This window comes from Diabrotica virgifera, chromosome 2 (genome assembly GCF_917563875.1).
Source record: "Diabrotica virgifera virgifera chromosome 2, PGI_DIABVI_V3a".
In the NCBI taxonomy this organism is placed as follows: domain Eukaryota; kingdom Metazoa; phylum Arthropoda; class Insecta; order Coleoptera; family Chrysomelidae; genus Diabrotica; species Diabrotica virgifera.
In genome coordinates this window covers 209,181,891-209,200,855 of record NC_065444.1, presented here as the reverse complement: position 1 = coordinate 209,200,855, position 18,965 = coordinate 209,181,891, and the positions used below count along the sequence as shown (strand labels likewise).

The 18,965-nt window shown below is 33.8% G+C and overlaps 1 protein-coding gene across 2 annotated transcripts in view; it reads left to right on the top strand.

The window, feature by feature from the left end:
• The window catches only part of LOC114331559 (nose resistant to fluoxetine protein 6-like), a 231,977-nt gene that overhangs the window by 194,151 nt on the left and 18,861 nt on the right, over window positions 1–18,965 (top strand). Inside the window, exon 9 of one of the 2 annotated variants that reach the window (XM_050643059.1) lies at window positions 3,496–3,698. The exons of the other annotated variant lie outside the window; for it this stretch is intronic. Coding sequence (XP_050499016.1) covers window positions 3,496–3,698 — 203 coding nt within the window. The remainder of the gene's footprint in view (window positions 1–3,495; window positions 3,699–18,965) is intronic. 2 annotated transcript variants of the gene reach the window in all.

Below are 18,965 nucleotides of genomic sequence, written 5' to 3'. Positions count from 1 at the left end.
CTGTTTTTTTTTTTTTTTCTAATTTTAAGATAGTTCGTTGATAAAACTTATGTAGTTTTTGTGGACTCTTTATTATTTATTCATTAATTAAAGGTGAATATGTGTTATGAATTATTTGTAGCCATAATAAAAAACCACTAAAATATTATTAATATCTTACCAATTTAGAATAAATAATGGTAATAACTAAAATTAGGTCACATTTTAATTTTTTTTACTTCGAGCTTCGCAATTCACATAATTTCAGAATTCAAATTCAAAATTTTACCAGAAAAACCATTTTGCCGAAAATTCAAAGTCCACCACTAAATTTAGTTTTTCATCTTATTTTTAATTACAAAACCTATTTTAAAAAATTTTTATATACAGGGTGTTTTTTGGGTCGGAACATTTCTCCAATATTTTTTAATCCGGCCCTGGATTTTTTATCATTATTAATAAATTAATTGATCGGACACCTTAAAAAATATTCACGTGTTAAATATAAAATAAATATACAGGGTCGTTAAGAAGTTGTAAGTCGTATTTCAATGTTTTCCTACTTCAAGCTCTCGCATTACACATAATTTCAGAATTCAAATTAAAAATTTTACCACAAAAATCATTTTGCCGAAAATTCAAAGTATATCACTTAATTCAGTTTTTCATGAACTTTTCAAATTCAAAATCCATTTTAAAAAAATTTAATGTACAGGGTGTTGTTTTTGGGTTTGCATAATTTTCCAATATTTTTTAATCCGGACCTGAATTTTTTACAATTGTAAATAAATTAGTTGATTGTATACCTTAAATAATATTAACGTGCCAAAAATAAAATAAATATACAGCGTGGTTAAAAAATTATAAACCAAACAAAAAAATGACAAAATAGAAACACCCAGTATCTTTGTTATTAACGAAGTGAGACCCATTAAGTATGATATTTTTTTGAGACCGCCTAAGTGTTTAACGTATGTTACTTTCCGAATGAAACACCCTGTATACCACTTTTTCCGGAGTAGTATCCGTTGTGATCTTTTTCTATAGAATCTGGCCATCTCATTTCTGCTATTACCATGATTTTAATATGCATTATTTTTATCTCCTGTATTGCGTTGTGGATTATTCCTGCTTTATATAAAGTCTTATTCTATGTGCAGATCTTGATATTCTTTCTGCACTTCAATTTATTATCATGTGGTGATCTCAAAACTGTCCCCCGAGAGGACCCGATCGGAGGACCTACTCGATGATTTATTTGAGTATTGAGCATTATCATAATTGATTGACTAGGACGCTTCGCTCTGGAGATTTAATAGATTTGGCACTACTTGTCCTTCCCCATCCTTATGCTGTTGACCAAATTTTTTGCTTCATCCGCCTTCGGGGTCAATTTCACAACCTCAGGGCAAAAGGGTGCCCTACCACTTACCAACTTTACAACTCCGCCTGAAGCCGTTTGTGAGTAAGTGGGGGCAGCGGAAATATTTCGGTGAAGAGTATGTAGTAGAAAGAAATACTCTGTGTCCTCGTAAACCTAATAGCCATTCGGGGTCGAAAGAAACAAGAGTTAGTCAAGAGAGGCTGACAAAAAAGATTAAAGGCATTTCATTCAAGACAAGTTAAAAAAGAGTAAAATGTGAAGGTCCTTATGTTCAACCAGGTGCGTTTCATAAGCGTGTGAGTATTGATAGACTTTCTTTTCCTGCTTCAGGGTGTTGACTATAGACTGTATGGTTCGTCCAGCATGCCATAGCATATTAGTCCAGAAAGCCACTGCGCATCCGCTAGGGAAAATATTCTAATTCGGATTTTTTGCACAATCTTACTCAAAAAGGACTCCTTTTAACAAATTTGCATGTTGCCAGGACCAAAAGGTGGTCAAAAATTTTTTAAACGTTTTTTTTTTGTTTTTTTCCTAAAATTATTTTTTTTGCATGGAAAAAAGTTTTTTTAGGTTTTTTGGATCATTCCAAACAGAAAAGGTCTTTAGTGACTTTTCTCTAAAAATGATAGTTTTTGACATATTATAAGCGATTAAAACTTGAAAAATTGCGAAATTGGCCATTTTTAACCCTCAAAAACTATGTGAAAAACTGAAAATTTAAATGTTGCCAAAGTAGGTAGATACTCTTTAAACATCGATTGATGAAATCCCGAAGAGCTTTTTGCAATACAATATTCAGAACTCCTTTGTTTTTTAATTGCTAATCAAGCGTGCGAGACACTATTTTCCACCGACAGTATGGTGCAAATGAAAGGAATAAATTCGTTATTTCGTTAACCGGCGACTTTAAGGAAAAATCCCGAAACAGGTCGATTTTTATTTTTAAGTTATGATATTGTGGCATATATGGTATACTAGTGACGTCATCCATCTGTGCGTGATGACGTAATCGAAGATTTTTTTAAAAGAAAATAGGGGTCGTGTGCTAGCTCATTTAAAAGGGTCTTCAATTTTCTATTCATTAATATAAACATTTATATAATTATTTATACAGGGTGTCCTTCTACTTCTTTTTTTGTCAAATAATTTAATTTAATAAATTTTTTTTGGACACCCTGTATAAATAATTATGTAAATGTTTACATTACTGAATAGATAATTGAAGAACCTTTCAAATGAGCTACCACACGACCCCTATTCTCATTTAAAAAAAATCATCGATTACGTCATCACGCCCAGACGGATGACGTCACCAGTATACCATATATGCCACAATATCATAACTTAAAAATAAAAATCTACCTGTTCGGGTTTTTTCCTTGAAGTCGCCGGTTTACGAAATAACGAATTTATTCCTTTCATTTGCACCATACTGTATACACATGCAACGGTGTCGCGCACGCGTGATTAGAAATTAAAAAACAAAGGAGTTTTGAATACTGTATTGCAAAAAACTTTTCGAGATTTTATCAATCGATGTTTAAAGAATATCTACATACCTTGGCAACATTCAAATTTTAAGTTTTTCACATAGTTTTTGAAGGTTAAAAATGGCCGATTTCGCAATTTTTCAATTTTTAATCGCTTATATGTCAAAAACTATCAACTTTAGAGAAAAGTCACTAAAGACCTTTTCTGTTTGGAATGATCCAAAAAACCTAAAAAAACTTTGTTCCATGCAAAAAAAATAATTTTAGGAAAAAAACAAAAAAAAAAACGTTTAAAAAATTTTTGACCACTTTTTGGTCCTGGCAACATGCAAATTTGTCAAAAGGGGTCCTTTTTGAGTAAGATTGTGCAAAAAATCCGAATTAGAATATTTTTGCTAGGGGATGCGCAGTGGCTTTCTGGACTATATAGTATACGCCATTTTACAATGTAGACATCCCAACCCCCTGAGGAAAAAGAAAGGATTTCAAAAAAGAATAAAAAAAGAGTAGCTTTAATAAGTTTAATAATTAAAGTAGATATAGTATTACTCAAGTACATTAAATGTACTATAAATTTTATAGATTGGTTTTATATTATAGTTGTTTAGCTAATATTTGTTTTCCTTCGTATTGTTTTAGTTATACCGTTTGCTATAACATTACTGTATAAACGACCTGGCCTAATGCAATTTTACCCAGAATTTTTGACAGGACCCAAAACATATCTTGACTTCAAACTGACCTATAGTAAGTCACATACGAGGGCTACTCCATATTTTGTAGGCATGTTTGCTGGATACATCTATTATGAACTTAAAGGATCTAATAAGCATGTATGCAGGGTAAGTATTTAATATACAGGGTGTAACAAAAATACAGGTCATAAATTAAATCACATATTCTGGCACAAAAAATAATTCGATTGAACCTAACTTACCTTAGTACAAATGTGCACATAAAAAAAGTTACAGCCCTTTAAACTTACAAAATGAAAATCGATTTTTTCCAATATATCGAAAACTATTAGAGATTTTTTATTGGAAATGGACATGTGGCATTCTTATGGCAGTGGAATCTTAAGAAAAAATTATAGTGAAATTTGGACACTCCATAAAAATTTTATGGGGGTTTTGTTCTTTAAACCCCCCAAACTTTTGTGTACGTTCCCTATTAAATTATTCTTGTAATACTATTAGTTAAACACACTGTTTTTAATACTTTTTTGTCTGTTATTACTTTTTCGAAAAGTCAGTTTTTATCGGGATATTTTGAATATTTTTCAAATCCACCACATTATTTGTATATGGTTAAGTACGATTATGGAGACTTTGTAATATGAAAATTTATTTATGATTTACATTTTTAGGTATATTTTGAACCATATTAAAAAAGAAGCCACATCTCGATAAAAGGTGCCTTCTCGAAAAAATACAAAGAGGCAAAAAAGTTTTAAAAACACTGTGTTTAACTAATGCTACCGCAGTAATATTTTAATTGGAACGTACACAAACATTTGGGGGGTTTATAAGAACAAAACCCCCATAAAATTTTTATGTAAACATATTAAAAAATAAGCCTCAACTCGATAAAAATTGCCTTATCGAAAAAATAATAAGAAGCAAAAACGTTTTAAAAATATTGAGTTTAACTAATGGTACCACAATAATAATTTAATTGAGACGTACACAAAAGTTTGGGGGGGTTTAAAGGAACAAAACCCCCATAAAATTTTTATGGGGTGCACAAATTTCACTATAATTTTTATTTAAGATGTTCCTGCAATAAGAATGCCACATTTCCATTTTCAATAAAAAATCTCCAATAGTTTTCGATATATTCGAAAAAATCGATTTTCATTTTGTAATTTCAAAGGGCTATAACTTTTTTGTGTGCATATTTGTACTAAGGTATGTTAGGTTCATTCGAACTATTTTTGGTCCCAGAATATGTGATTTAATTTATGACCTGTATTTTTGTTACACCCTGTATATCCACTGTTTTAAGTTATATGGAAATAATTTTTAATTTAACGGGTAGTTAAAACTACATTCTTGTGAATTTGTTTATTTAATAAACACCAATAAGACGCTTAAGAACATTACAATCTCATCAAATAAATATGATCAATAAGCAACTTTTTTCTAGCCTAAATTACAGTGGAACCTCGATAAGTCGGATTAATCGGGACCGCGGTCAATCCAGGTTATCGAAAATCCGGGTTAGCCGGAAAATATGGTAAAAATTAATAAAATACCGTATGCTTACAGATAAACTCCATCATAACTGCAAAAATATGAAATACATATATACAGTTCATCTAAATTAAGTACAGTTCTATACCGTATTGTTTATTTCTTGGTAAAAAAAGTCAGTCAAAGTGAAAAAAGTGTTTATTTTGTAAATTCTGTCTGATAAAAATCGGTCCGGGTTAGCCGGACTTCCCGGTTATCGGAGGCAGACTTATCGGGGTTCCACTGTACTACCGTTGATTGAAATATTAATATATATATATATAACAGCCCTACAGGCCTTAGAGGCCCTTGGCTTCGATAGTCTTGACTAATTTCTTCCACTTTTTGCGGTCCTGTACTTGTCCTCTCCAGTCTCTTGTACCCATTTCTTCTAGGTCAGTCCGGACGGCATCAAACCACTTCCTTCGTGGTCTCCCTCTTCTTTTCTTCCCTTGTTCTCCTGCTGATAAAACTCTTAGGAGGTTTCTTTCTTGTGGCATTCGTAAAACATGGCCCAACCATCTAACTCTCTGTGCCTTGATTTTCTGAGTTATTTTAGGTTTCTTATACATCTCCATTAGCTCCTGGTTTGTTCTTCTGCGCCATTCCCCATTATCCTCCTTTATACCACCAAAAACTTTTCTCAATATTTTTCTCTCCCAAATCTCTAGCTTCTTTTCTACTTTCTGGTTCATTGTCCAAGTTTCACATGCATACAGCACCGTTGGTCTCACTATTGCTTCATACGCTCGGATCTTGGCTGCCCTGGACACGTTTTTTGCCTTCAACAGTGCGTTTAATGAACCTACTGCTTTGCTACCTTTTAACAACCGTTTATCTATCTCTCTCTCTTCGTCTCCTCTATTTGTAACTGTGACTCCAAGGTACTCAAATTCAGTTACCTTCTCAAATTTATAATCTTTGTCATTTGTCCTTAGAGTAATCCACTTATTTTCTTCAGCATTTTCTCCTCTCATTTTCATATACTTGGTTTTTCCTTGGTTTATAGTCAGGCCATATTTTTTTGCTTCTTCTTCAAATTGCTTGAACATTTTTTAAAGTTCTATTCTTGAACGCGTCAGAAACACCAAGTCATCTGCAAAACCTATACACTGTTGTCTTCTGTTAAGAATCGTGCCGCTTGTCTGGATATTGGCTCCTCTAATTATATTTTCTAGTACTAGATTGAATAAGACTGTTGACAGGGGGTCCCCTTGTTTTAATCCTCTGTTGACGTTAAACTGATTTGAAAAACTGCCTTCTATCATGACTTTATTGACTGTGTTGGTTAACGTCATTTTAACTAATCGTATCAGTTTCTCTGATATTCCTAGTGCTCTCATTGCTTCGTATAGCCCGTTTCGTGAGATTGAGTCTTAAGCCTGTTTAAAATCGATAAAGAGCATATGTAAGCCTAGATTTTGTTCATAACTATTGTTTTGCAATAACTTTAGCAAAAAAATTTGATCGGTTGTTCCTCTTCCCTGTCTGAAACCAGCCTGGTATTCTCCTATTATCTCTGATTCATAAGCTTTCAATCTAGTTCTTATAATTTTTGCTAATACCTTATACACCACTTCTAACAGTGCGATTCCTCTGTAATTTTCACATATGGTCTTATCACCTTTCTTGTGAATTGGGCAGATGAGTGCTGTGTTCCATTGCTCCGGCATTTTTTCGTTGTCCCATATTTTCTTTATAAGTCCAGCTATTTTTTGTTGCAGTATATTTCCTCCTACCTTTAATATCTCTGCTGGAACTCCGCTTTCTCCGGCACTTTTATTATTTTTTAGGTCCTTTATTACTGTTATTATCTCCCTTTCTGTCGGTGCTTGTGTTTGTTGTGGTTCCGCTTCTTGTATTTGTTGTTGTTCGATTTCTTGCCCTCGCTGTTGCATTTCTGTTTCTGTTTGGGCTTTATCGTTTAATAATTCTCCGAAGTATTCTGCCCATCTATTCAATTTTTCTGTCTTGTCTCCCAGCAACATACCATCTTTATTTCTGCAAAACATTGTGCATTTATTTTGAGTCCCTCGTGTTTTTTTTAATCCTTGATAAAAATTTTTAACTTCTTTTTGGACATAGTTTTCTTCTATTATTTCTAGTTGCTTTTCCAGTGCTTTTCTCTTCTTTTGCCTACATAATCGCTTAGCTTCTCTTCTCTTTTCTTTATAATACTCGTTACTTTTTTCTGTGTTGTTTCTAATATTTTCCATTTTTGCGTTGTTTCTCTGCTCTAGAATTCTTTTGCAGTCCTCATCAAACCATTGTTCTCTATTTTCTTTTTCTGCTTTCCCAATGCTAAGGTCTGCCGCTTCTATCACAGCTGCTTGTATTTGTTCCCATTCCTCTTCTAGGTTCCCGGTCGTGATTCTTTCCAATCTCTTGTTTATCTCTTCCTCTGTTCTTTTTGCTACCTCTTTATCTTGGAGTCGCTCTAATTGGTATTTTTTCCGTTGTGTTCCTTTTCTTGTTAGCTTCGGAATTTCTTGCTTAAGTTTGACTATTGTCAATATATGATCGCTATCCGCGTCTGCTCCTCTGTAACTTCTACAATCAGTCACAGATTTGTTGTGTTTTCTTTCAATGAGGACATGGTCTATTTGGTTTCTCGTTTTTCAATCAGGAGAGATCCAGGTTATTTTGTGTATATTTTTATGATCAAATTGTGTACTTACTATCTTAAGGTTATGTTCCATTGAAAGTTCTATTAGTTTTTTGCCATTGTCATTACTTTCTTTATGTAGGCTTTTACCTCCTGTTATATTCATATAAATTTCTTCTCTTCCTACTTTCGCATTCATATCTCCCACAATTATTTTTATATCATATTTTGGTATTTTCCCAATTAGCTCACCGAGTTGTTCATAGAACTCATTTTTTGTTTCCATGTCTTTCTCTTCTGTAGGAGCATGTGCATTAATTATGCTAATTTTTCTATACTTCCCGCGAAATCGTAAATAGCACAGTCTTTCTGATATTGCTTGGAAGTCAGTTACTACTCGTCTTATTCTGTCTGATACTATAAAACCAGTCCCCAGGTATCTATTTGGCCCGCCGCTTTTAAAAAGGGTACTTTTCCCAACTTTTACTATCTCACTTCCTAGTTGCTTGGTCTCTTGGAAGGCCATTATTTCGATTCTATATTTCTCTCGTATTTTATCTAAATTTCTTAATGCTCCTTCATCGTAGGTCCCTCTTACATTCCATGTGCCCACTTTCAGTACATTTTCAATTTGTTTATTTCCTTTCTTATCTTCTTTTCCTTTCTCCGAATTCATCGTCCTTATTGTAGCCATGTCGTTACCATTTTTCTCATGTTGATTATTATTTTTTACTTTTTTGACCCCCCTGGTGCAGCTTCTCCTTTTTTTATTTCGTATAGCTGCTCCTTCTCTTCATCCCATCTCCATTCTCTACCATCTACTATTAACTTTTTGTATCCAATTCTTGCCATTTTTCCTTTTTCTCTTTCTTCTTTCGCCACCTTGCTTAATTGTTTCTGTATTTCTTTTTCCTTCATCGTTAGGTCACTGTTTATGTAAATGCGTTCGTTGTGATTTTTTAACTTTCTCTTGTTTTTCAATATCTCCATTTTTTCAGTCATTGTTTCCGTTTCTATAACACAGAGATTCTCTCCAATTTTTGTGGCGTTCCTTAATTTCACTTTAACTTGCAGTTCTCTGACTAGGAAATTTTCCATTTCTTCTCTAATGTTTCTATCGTCGTTTGTGTCCATTTTTAATCCTGATATTATCAGGTTTTTCTTCTTACTGTATTTTTCTATGTATTCGATTCTTTCCTGTAGTTGCTTTACTTCTCTTTTCAAGTTCTGATTCTCTTGCCTCATTTCCATTAATTGCTTATTGTTTTCGGCTTGTTCCTTCCTGACCTGTTTTATTTCATTCATCATTTCTTCATTTTTCTCCAAAAGTTCTTTCATCATTCTAATCATGACTGCATTTGTATCTTTGTCTGCTTCATTTTTCTTTTGTGTTCTCTTTGCTTTTTTACTTCTTTCAAAACTGTCATCGTTTCCTTCCGTTCTCTTCCATTTAGTTTCTTCGTCTGTTTCCACTTCGCTTCCAGTTTCACTTCTATGCTCACTCATTGTGTTTTTATTTAGAGACCTAATTCTGTATTTACTTATTACTATGTATTAATATTATTGTTATTTTATTTATTAATTATTTAATTTTTAAATTTTTATTTTACTTTTAAAATTATTTAAAAATTGTTTAATTATCGGTTATTTATTTATATCAACAATCATATTTCGACTCTGTATTTTTCGATAGGTGCAAAAAACTTGAATTTTGTTAAAGGTGTGGGAGAGACTGATAAATTTCATGTGAAAGTAGGATCGCACCAAGGCTCGGTGCTTAGTCCTTATTTCTCTGATGTTTGGGAAAAAGGGCTTAAGTCATAAAATCAAAGTTTACAGGGGGAATACTTGAATGTTTCAAAAATTGTTATAAATCGCAGATGTTACCTTTAACCAATTTAATACAATAGTACCATTCAATGTACCATAATAAAATGATAATTATAGCAAGAAGACGATTTTCGTAGATTTTTAATATTTTAAATGCACTTAAGACTTACTGACCGCAACTTTTCTATATCTATATTTTTGTGTATCTACCATTGAAAGTGATAGTCAGAGAGATAGAAGCGGATTTTGTGCGTGATAAGTAATATGGAAAAACTGTACGGGGATATGTTAAATTAGTTGTGTACACGACTTTCCCCAACGGGCGGAAACCAGAGTGGAGCACGAGGGTAGTTATAAGGGGTCAAAGTCGCGGTTTTAATTATTTTTTTTGTGACGCTCCTGATCGAGATAGTGCACCAAAATTTGGTAATAAGTAGGTCATGACGCAACTAAGTAAAATCTCCAGGGGCGGAACGCTGCTTGGCCGAAAACGGGGTGAGGGTAGGGGTGAATATAAAAATTATAAGGGGTTTTTTGAGACGTTCGTCATTGAGTGCGCCAAAATTTGGGAATAAGTAGACCATGACATAACTAAGTAAAATCTTCAGAGGCGAAAATCAGAATGGGCGATGAGGGCAGTTATAGGGGGTCAAAGTCGCGGTATATATTATTTTTTTTGTGATGCTCATGATCGAAATAGTGCACCAAAATTTGGGAATAAGTAGGTTATGACGTAACTAAGTAAAATCTCCAGGGTCGGAACACTGCGTGGCCGACAAAGGGGTTGGGGCAAGGGTGAACATAAAAATTATAAGGGATTTTTTGTGACGTTCGTGATCGAGATAGTGAACCAAAATTTGGGAGAAAGTCGATCATGACGTAACTGAGCAAAATCTCCAGGGGCGGAAACCAGAGTGGGGGACGAGGGTAGTTATAATGGGTCAAATTCGCGGTATATATTATTTTTTTTGTGACGCTCATGATTGAGATAGTGCACCAAAATTTGGTAATAAGTAGGTCATGGCACAACTAAGTAAAATCTCCAGGCGAGGAACGCTGCGTGGCCGACAAAGGTGTGGGGGTAGGGGTGAATATAAAAATTATAAGGGGTTTTTTGTGACGTTCGTGAATGAGATATTGCGTCAAAATTTGGAAATAAGTAGACCATGACATAACTAAGTAAAATCTTCAGAGGCGGAAACCAGAGTAGGGGACGAGGGTAGTTATAAGGGGACAAAACCGCGGTTTTTATTATTTTTTTTTGTGACGCTCATGATCGAGATAGTGCACCAAAATTTGGGAATAAGTAGGTCATGACGTAACTAAGTAAAATCTCCAGGGTCGGAACGCTGCGTGACCGACAAAGGGGTGGGGGCAGGGGTGAGTATAAAAATTATAAGAAATTTTTTGTGACGTTCGTGATCGAGATAGTGAACCAAAATTTGGGGAGTAAGTAGATCGTGGCGTAACTAAGCAAAATCTCCAGGGACGGAAACCAGAGTTGGGGATGAAGGAAGTTTGAAGGGGTCAAAGTCGCAGTTTGTATTATTTTTTTTTGTAATGCATCACAACATTTGTCCCCCACGCAGCGTTCTGCCACTGGAGATTTTACTTAGTTATATTATGGTCTACTTTTTTTGCCTATACAACTAAAATAAAAAAGTGCTGTGCTAGAAAACAGACAACCATTTAATAAGTAATTAAAATATAACTAATGTCAATATTATTCTTTATTAGTAGCCAAAACTTTTATTTTTCGGTGTATACACAATATTTTTATATAAACATTTACCTATTGATCAAACAATCGAAAATAAATTAAGATCAGCAAGGCTTATGTCAAGACATATGCCTTCTAGATCATAGCAGTTATGCTCCAATATATGGTACAAGAGACGTAAATTGACTTAAGTCTTATTGCCATACCAGTTTGAACAATCATGTTTGGGACCTTCATATCATCGTGAATAACTTTGAATTAAAATGTGGTAGACTTAAACCGTTTGTACCAATAAAAAGTGCTGATTTTTTTAGCATCATTTAGGCATCAAAAAAATTTTTTGCTAAATTCTGACTTAAGCCCTTTTTCCCAAACATCAGAGATTTATTCTCATTAGTTTTGGACCAGATAACAGCGAAACTACAGGGTAATATTCCATGGTGCTTAATGTATGCTGATGATGTCGTGTTAGGAGGAAATAGTGAAAGAGACTTAAAACAAAAACTGGAACAGTGGACACGAGCTCTGGAGGAAAAAGGTTTAAAACTTAGTAGGACAAAGACAGAGTATTTGGAATGTTCATTTAAAGATGGAGTTACTACAAATAAAATGGTATTTTTGGATGGTAAACTGATTGTAAAAAGCAATAGTTTTAAGTACCTGGGATCGGTATTACAAAGTAATGGAGAAATAGATGGAGATGCATGCAGTAGAATTAGGGCTGGATGGATGAAGTGGAAGGAAGCGAGTAATGTATTGTGTGACAGAAAAGTTCCAATGAAGCTGAAAGGAAAATTCTATAAAACAGCCATAAGACCGGCTATGATGTACGGAACTGAATGTTGGGCAGTGAAAAAGAAAGAGGAACAACGAATGCATGTGGCGGAGATGAGAATTCTTAGATGGATGAATGGAGTGACAAAAAAGGATAAAATTAAAAATGAGTATATTAGGGAAAGTCTAGGTGTGGCACCAATTGATGCCAAAATGACAGAGCATAGGTTGAGATAGTTTGGTCATGTTCAACGTCGAGACGTTAATCATCCAATATGAAGAGTAGCTGAAGTGCAGATTCCTGGAAGAAGTAGGAGAGAAAGACCAAAAAAGACGTGGGGGGAGACGATTAGGCAGGGCATGTTGGTAAAGGGGATTAATATTGATATGACCCAGGATATAGAAATGTGTGGAGAAATGCAATTAGGGAAGCCTACCCCGCATAGAGATAAGGCAAAGAGAATGATGACAGTACTTTTCCTCCCTTGAATGTTTACTGCCCTCCGCCGCGCGTCGGGCAGTAAACGTCATTCTCGGGAGGAAAAGTAGCACTTTGCTCTTTGCTCCCTTGTTATACAAATAGCTATTTGTATAACAAGGGAGCAAAGTGCTACTGCCCGACGCGTAGCGGAGGGCAGTAATCATTCAAGGGAGGAAAAGGCACTTTACTCCCATGTTATACATATGATTTTTCCACCTTCTTCAAATAACAAGTAATTTTTTCATTTTAAAATAATTTATTTATGTAACTAACTAACAAAATTTATTAGAGCACTAAAACTAACAAGTAAGTACAGTAGAACTGTCAACTGTCAAATATAAGTCAAATTATTAATGTCAACATTGTTAAATCAAAATAACAATTTACTGTTTTTTCCATTCTGCAAAATACAGGGTGTTCTATAAATAAACGTTAAAATGTATAGATACTTACGTAATAGATAATAGAATATGTTATAAGTCGTCAATAAGTCATTTCATCAATGACATACCATGACGTCACTTTTACTTTTACTCCCTAGGGAGGAAAAGTACGACTTTGCTCCCTACAATGAGGTCCGGAAAAGTATACTTTCGGTAGAGGTAGATGGAAATAGCTATTTTTGTAGATTGGCAGAGTGTAGAGTAGATAATAAATTGTGTAAAGAATATTAGCCTCGTCTATGTAGGGAAGACACCTGACGGATGAAACGGGAGATTCGGTGTTCCTACCAGTTTCCTACACGAAAGCCGAAAAGAGGCTGGAATCGGTGACTTTGATTAAGTGGCGGTTGATTTTAGCATTTCGAAAAAATGTACCTAGTTATTAAAAATAAATGTATTTAATTCTGAATTCGGCCAAAAATTTGTTTCACAAAAGTTTGCAAAAATGGCTCTAATTGAAACTTTTTCAATGTTTTAAAGTGATATCCTAGCACCTCCCCTTTTAGAGCGTTTAAGTTTAGGTTATTATATACCATACTTTAAATAATAAGGACTTATCACTTATCACTTTTGTGATTTTCCCCTCAAACAGGGTCCAAATAGTAACTAATAATCTTCTAATATTGTCATTGTTAAGATTTACATTCTCTTTCTTTTTGTACAATTAGTTGTCCTCCAACTCCAACCTCCAACAAATCATAATCTATCACCGTGTATAAGAACAAAATAATTGTATTGTATGTTAATAGTCACTGTTTATGATAAAATCTCCATTTAAGAAAAGAAAACAACAGGAAATCATAACGCTATTATTAATTGATCAATAAGCTAATCACTAATTGCACATTTAGCACTAATTGCACTAATTGAACATGAAGACTTGCACGGTTTTTATATAAATTAATTTAAAAAACAAGTAACACAAACAAGTTTATCAATTTTTTCTATATTTACGTCTAGTTATCCTGGGATATCTCATAATGTAATTACACTGGTCAACATGGAAAAATGAACAGACACTCTGATGGGTGTTCTTAACTAATTTTGGGTCGCTGAACTCGAATATGACCTCCGTTTTTTTCCATCACCCTCCATTTTTCCGCTCCCCCCTATTCTTGCCAAAATATTGGTGAAATAGGTAAATTTCGTTTAATTTGCTCATTTCGCCGCGATAAATGCCAACTTATAGATTAAAATTATAGTAAAATAATGATTAAGATTATGCCCAACGATAAACATAATTGGGGATCCGAGGGGGCGAAAAAAGGGGAAGAAAGGGGTATTTTTCTGAAAAAAACGTAAAAAATCAGCATTTTTCAGTATTTTTTTTGGAAAAAAAGCGACATTACAGGCCTTTTGCCATTTTTTACACCTTCCCACTACCCCTTTGCACCTTCCTATCTCTCTTTTTCACCCCCCCCCCCACCTTCCCTCTTTTACACTACTTGAATTCGCAAGCAAGCACCTGTCAGTTGCAGTGAGCGTGTTGTTCGAGACAAACTGTCTCGAAGTTTTTAAAAGTGAGGTGTTTGCGTTTAGCACACGTGTTTTTTTTCTGTGCTTCAAGTACATTTCTTTGTAAAGTTTTTGGAGTTACAATGCCGCGTTTTTGTAAGAATGATGTGAATTCTTTCTGTTATATTTGTGGAGAAGTAACTTTTAAGAATCAAAGGAGACCTTTAAATAAGATGGTTCGAAAAGCTTATGAGCATTATTTCGGTTGCAAAGTCGGGGATCAAGACAAGCCATGGGCCCCAAAATTATGTTGCAATAGTTGTTACACTAATTTAAGTTCCTGGTTACGTGGGAAATCACGTCCGATGTCCTTCGCTGTACCAATGGTCTGGCGTGAGCCCACTTCTCATGCCGAGGACTGTTATTTTTGTATGACGAAAATATCTGGATTTTCGCGAAAATCGAAACGTACCATCACTTATCCGAATATCCCTTCGGCAATTAGACCCGTGGAACATAGTAATATGCTGCCTGTTCCCATACCACCCGTAAACTACACCCTAGATGATGAAGAATCAGCAACTGAACAGAATGCGTCACCACTGGAAGAGGAGACCTCACATGGGAGCCAAGATGGAGACTACACGCCTAACGGTTCGAACGAACCACAACTTTTTACTCAGGAGGAATTGAACGACTTAGTTCGCGATTTAGACCTGCCTAAAATAAAAGCTGAGCTTCTTGGTTCACGACTTCAGCAGAAAAATCTCCTGCAGAAAGATGTCAATATTACGTTTTTCAGAAAAAGAAATTCCGCCTTCATTTCTTTTTTCTCGCGAGATGATGATGATGAAGATTTAATTAGCTGTAACAACATTGCAGGACTAATGACTGAGCTAAAAATACCATACGTATCTGAAAACTGGAGACTTTTCATTGATTCCTCAAAAACTAGTTTAAAAGCGGTTTTACTTAATAATGGAAATTATCTACCATCGGCCCCTGTTGCCTATGCAACCAGTATGAAGGAAACATATGACAATCTAAGAAAAATTTTGGAAAAAATTAGTTACGATCATCATCAATGGAATGTTTGTGCTGACCTCAAAGTAGTGGCAATATTAACTGGATTACAAGCTGGATACACTAAATTTTGTTGCTTTCTTTGTGAATGGGACAGCCGTGCTAAAGATCAACATTATGTGCGAAAAGACTGGCCCTTGCGCGTGAATGATATTCCCGGTTGTAAAAACATCGCTTTTGGTGCCTTAGTAGACAAAAAAAAAAATCATTATACCTCCACTTCACATTAAGCTGGGCCTTTTTAAACAATTCGTTAAGGCTCTAAATAGGGATGGTAAAGGATTCTTATACCTGCAGCAAAAATTTCCGCATATAAGTGATGCCAAAATCAAAGAAGGCGTATTTGTGGGACCCCAGATTAAACAGTTATTTGATGACGATGCTTTCTCCAACAGTTTGTCAAGAAAAGAGAAAAGAGCCTGGGAATCTTTTGTTTTTGTTTGTCGCAATTTTCTTGGAAATAAAAGGTCAGATGACCTATCAACAACGAATTGATGAGCTATTTAAATCTTACAAGGCTTTAGGTTGCAATATGTCATTGAAAGTCCATTTTCTCCACTCCCACCTGAGTTTTTTCCCGGAAAATTGTGGAGCCGTTTCGGACGAGCATGGTGAAAGATTTCATCAACAGATTGCCCAAATGGAGAAGAGATACGCTGGAAAATGGAACCCTAGTATGTTGGCGGACTACTGTTGGACTCAAATTCGAGAAACACCGGAGGACGCTTACAAAAGGAGAAAAATTTCCAAGTAGATGCAGGTATGTTTTTTTTTCAGACTTTTTGATTGCTTAGCCTTATGATTAATTTCAATACTTTTTCTCCCCCTCCACCTTGTCTAATCATATTTTTGTCATAATTCTCAGATACAATCAAAATCACATAAGAGTTTGTTTCAAATAAATAGGTAACTTCTTTTTTTTTGTACATCCATATTTATGTTTTTTTTTCTTGTTGAAGAACGAGGGGGCTTTAAGGGGGGGAGGGTGAAAAAGAGAGATATGATGATGCAAGGCGGTTCAAGGGGGGTATTGGGAAGGTGTAAAAAATGGCCAAAGGCCTGTAATGTCGCTTTTTTTCCAAAAAAAAAACTGAAAAGTGCTGATTTTTTACGTTTTTTTCAGAAAAATACCCCTTTCTTCCCCTTTTTCGCCCCCTCGGATCCCCAATTATGTTTATCGTTGGGCATAATCTTAATCATTATTTTACTGTAATTTTAATCTATAAGTTGGCATTTATCGCGGCGAAATGAGCAAATTAAACGAAATTTACCTATTTCACCACTATTTTGGCAAGAATAGGGGGAGCGGAAAAATGGAGGGTGATGGAAAAAAACGGAGGTCATATTCGAGTTCAGCGACCCAAAATTAGTAAAGAACACCCATCAGAGTGTCTGTTCATTTTTTTTCAATTTTTTTTGTTGACCAGTGTTATGGACAAAACATAATAATAGTAGTCTCCCATTTTATACCGCTTACGCGACTTTGGGATTATAGCAGGGTTAGTCCAGGATAATAAGCTAGAAATAGACCATGTTCGGGACACTCAAAGATCCAGGTAGCTGACTACTTTTTTAGTTATTATAGACCTATAGGAAGAAAACCTACCTGTTTCCTGCCTAAAGTTCGCGTCCGTTTTTTATTTATTAACAATTTAGTGCAAAAATCGCGAGTTTTTCGATTTTTTGCACCCCATTCAAAAGTTCAAACAGTTGACATAATACTACAAAATTTAATTTTTTAGAACATTGAAAAACCTTCAAAATTCCGATTTTTAAAGTTAAAAAGTTAATTTGTTGCTACGCAAACTGAAAAATAAGTGAAAATCGTTATTTGTTAATAAGTTTTACTAAAACTACTTTCAAATTTTAGTGTTTCACCCAAAGTTTTGTATCGGGGTACTTAACAAACCCTCAAAATTTGAGACCGATCCATTAATTAGTTTAAAAGTTATTCCATTTGTTTATCCCAGAGAGCTTTATTTTGCAAAAACATAAAACAGAAAATAATGAAGATAAGGCAATTCTACGTCTGTCAAATGAAAGTAGCACAGTGATACTGTCAAAATGTATTAAAAAAAGATAAAAAAAATTATCTCATATAGTCAAAAATACTAATGCCAAATTTTTGAAATTTTGTAGTTTATAAACATTTAGAACAACTTTAAAATTATTGTCCGTAGAAAAATCATTTTACATATTCAAAGAGCTGGCATTTTACACGAATTTTTAAAAATGTTATTCAGTTGGTGACTAGTCGTGGTAAGTGAAGGGGGAGCTGGGAGCCGACAAATGCACGAGTTCAAAAACTAAAAAAGGCAAACTTAAAACTACTATCATTTTCTATATCTCGGGAGCTGCTGAATATATTTTGATCTTTCTTTTTTTAATTTGTATGTAATTTTTCTGTACATTACAAATATGTAATTCATCTATTTGCAATTTGACATTTATTAATTAATAAAAAGTTTAATTTGTTTAAACAATTTTTGAAAAAATTATTTTTTCCCAAAAATCCATGTTTTCAATCAGACTATCATTATTAATCATACAAAAAGTTAAGGTATACTTTAATAAATAAATTATCTTCAATAAATAATTATCTAATAAAAATATTTTATTTATTAGAGTGAACTTTAACTTTTTGTATGATCATTAATGATACTATGCTTAAAAAAATAGATTTTTGTAAAAAATATTTTTTCAAGTATTGTTTAAACAAATTAGACTAATTATTAATTAATAAATGTATAAACAAATTGCATATTTGTAATGTACGTAGAAATTACATACAAATTAAAAAAGAAAGATAAAAATCCATTGAGTTCATTAGGAGATACAGAAAATTGTATTAGTTTGAAATTGCTTTTTCGGTATTTTAACTCGGTGGATTCGTAGGTTCCCCCTAGTAACCGTTTGAACTACAATTTTGAAAAATCGTAGAGGGTGCTATTATGACACAATGTTTATACAAATTTTTTAACAAAAAATACAAATGCCATTATTTAAAATGGCATCAATGAAATCCCTTAATTATTATAAACAAATTAGCTGTGAATTTAAAAAACCACATGGCTAACTTTGTCCCTAATGAACCCAGGCTATTTTTTATTTGAAAATTCGTGTTAAAATAATAGCTTTTCGAATATATAAAAAGATTGTTCCTACGGACAATATTTGTAAACTTATTCTAAATGTTTATAAACTACAAAATTTCAAAAATTTGGCATTGGAATTTTTAATTATATTGATTAATTTTTTTGCCTTTTTTTAATACATTTTGATACTATCACTCTTCTACTTTCATTCGACATACTCAAAATTGCCCTAACTTCATTATTTTCTGTCTTATGTTATTGCAAAATAAAGGTCTCTGGGATAAACAAATAGAATAACTGTTAAACTAATTAACGGATCGGTCTCAAATTTTAAAGGTTTGTTAAGTACCCCAATACCCAACTTTTGGTGAAACACTAAAGTTCTAAGATAG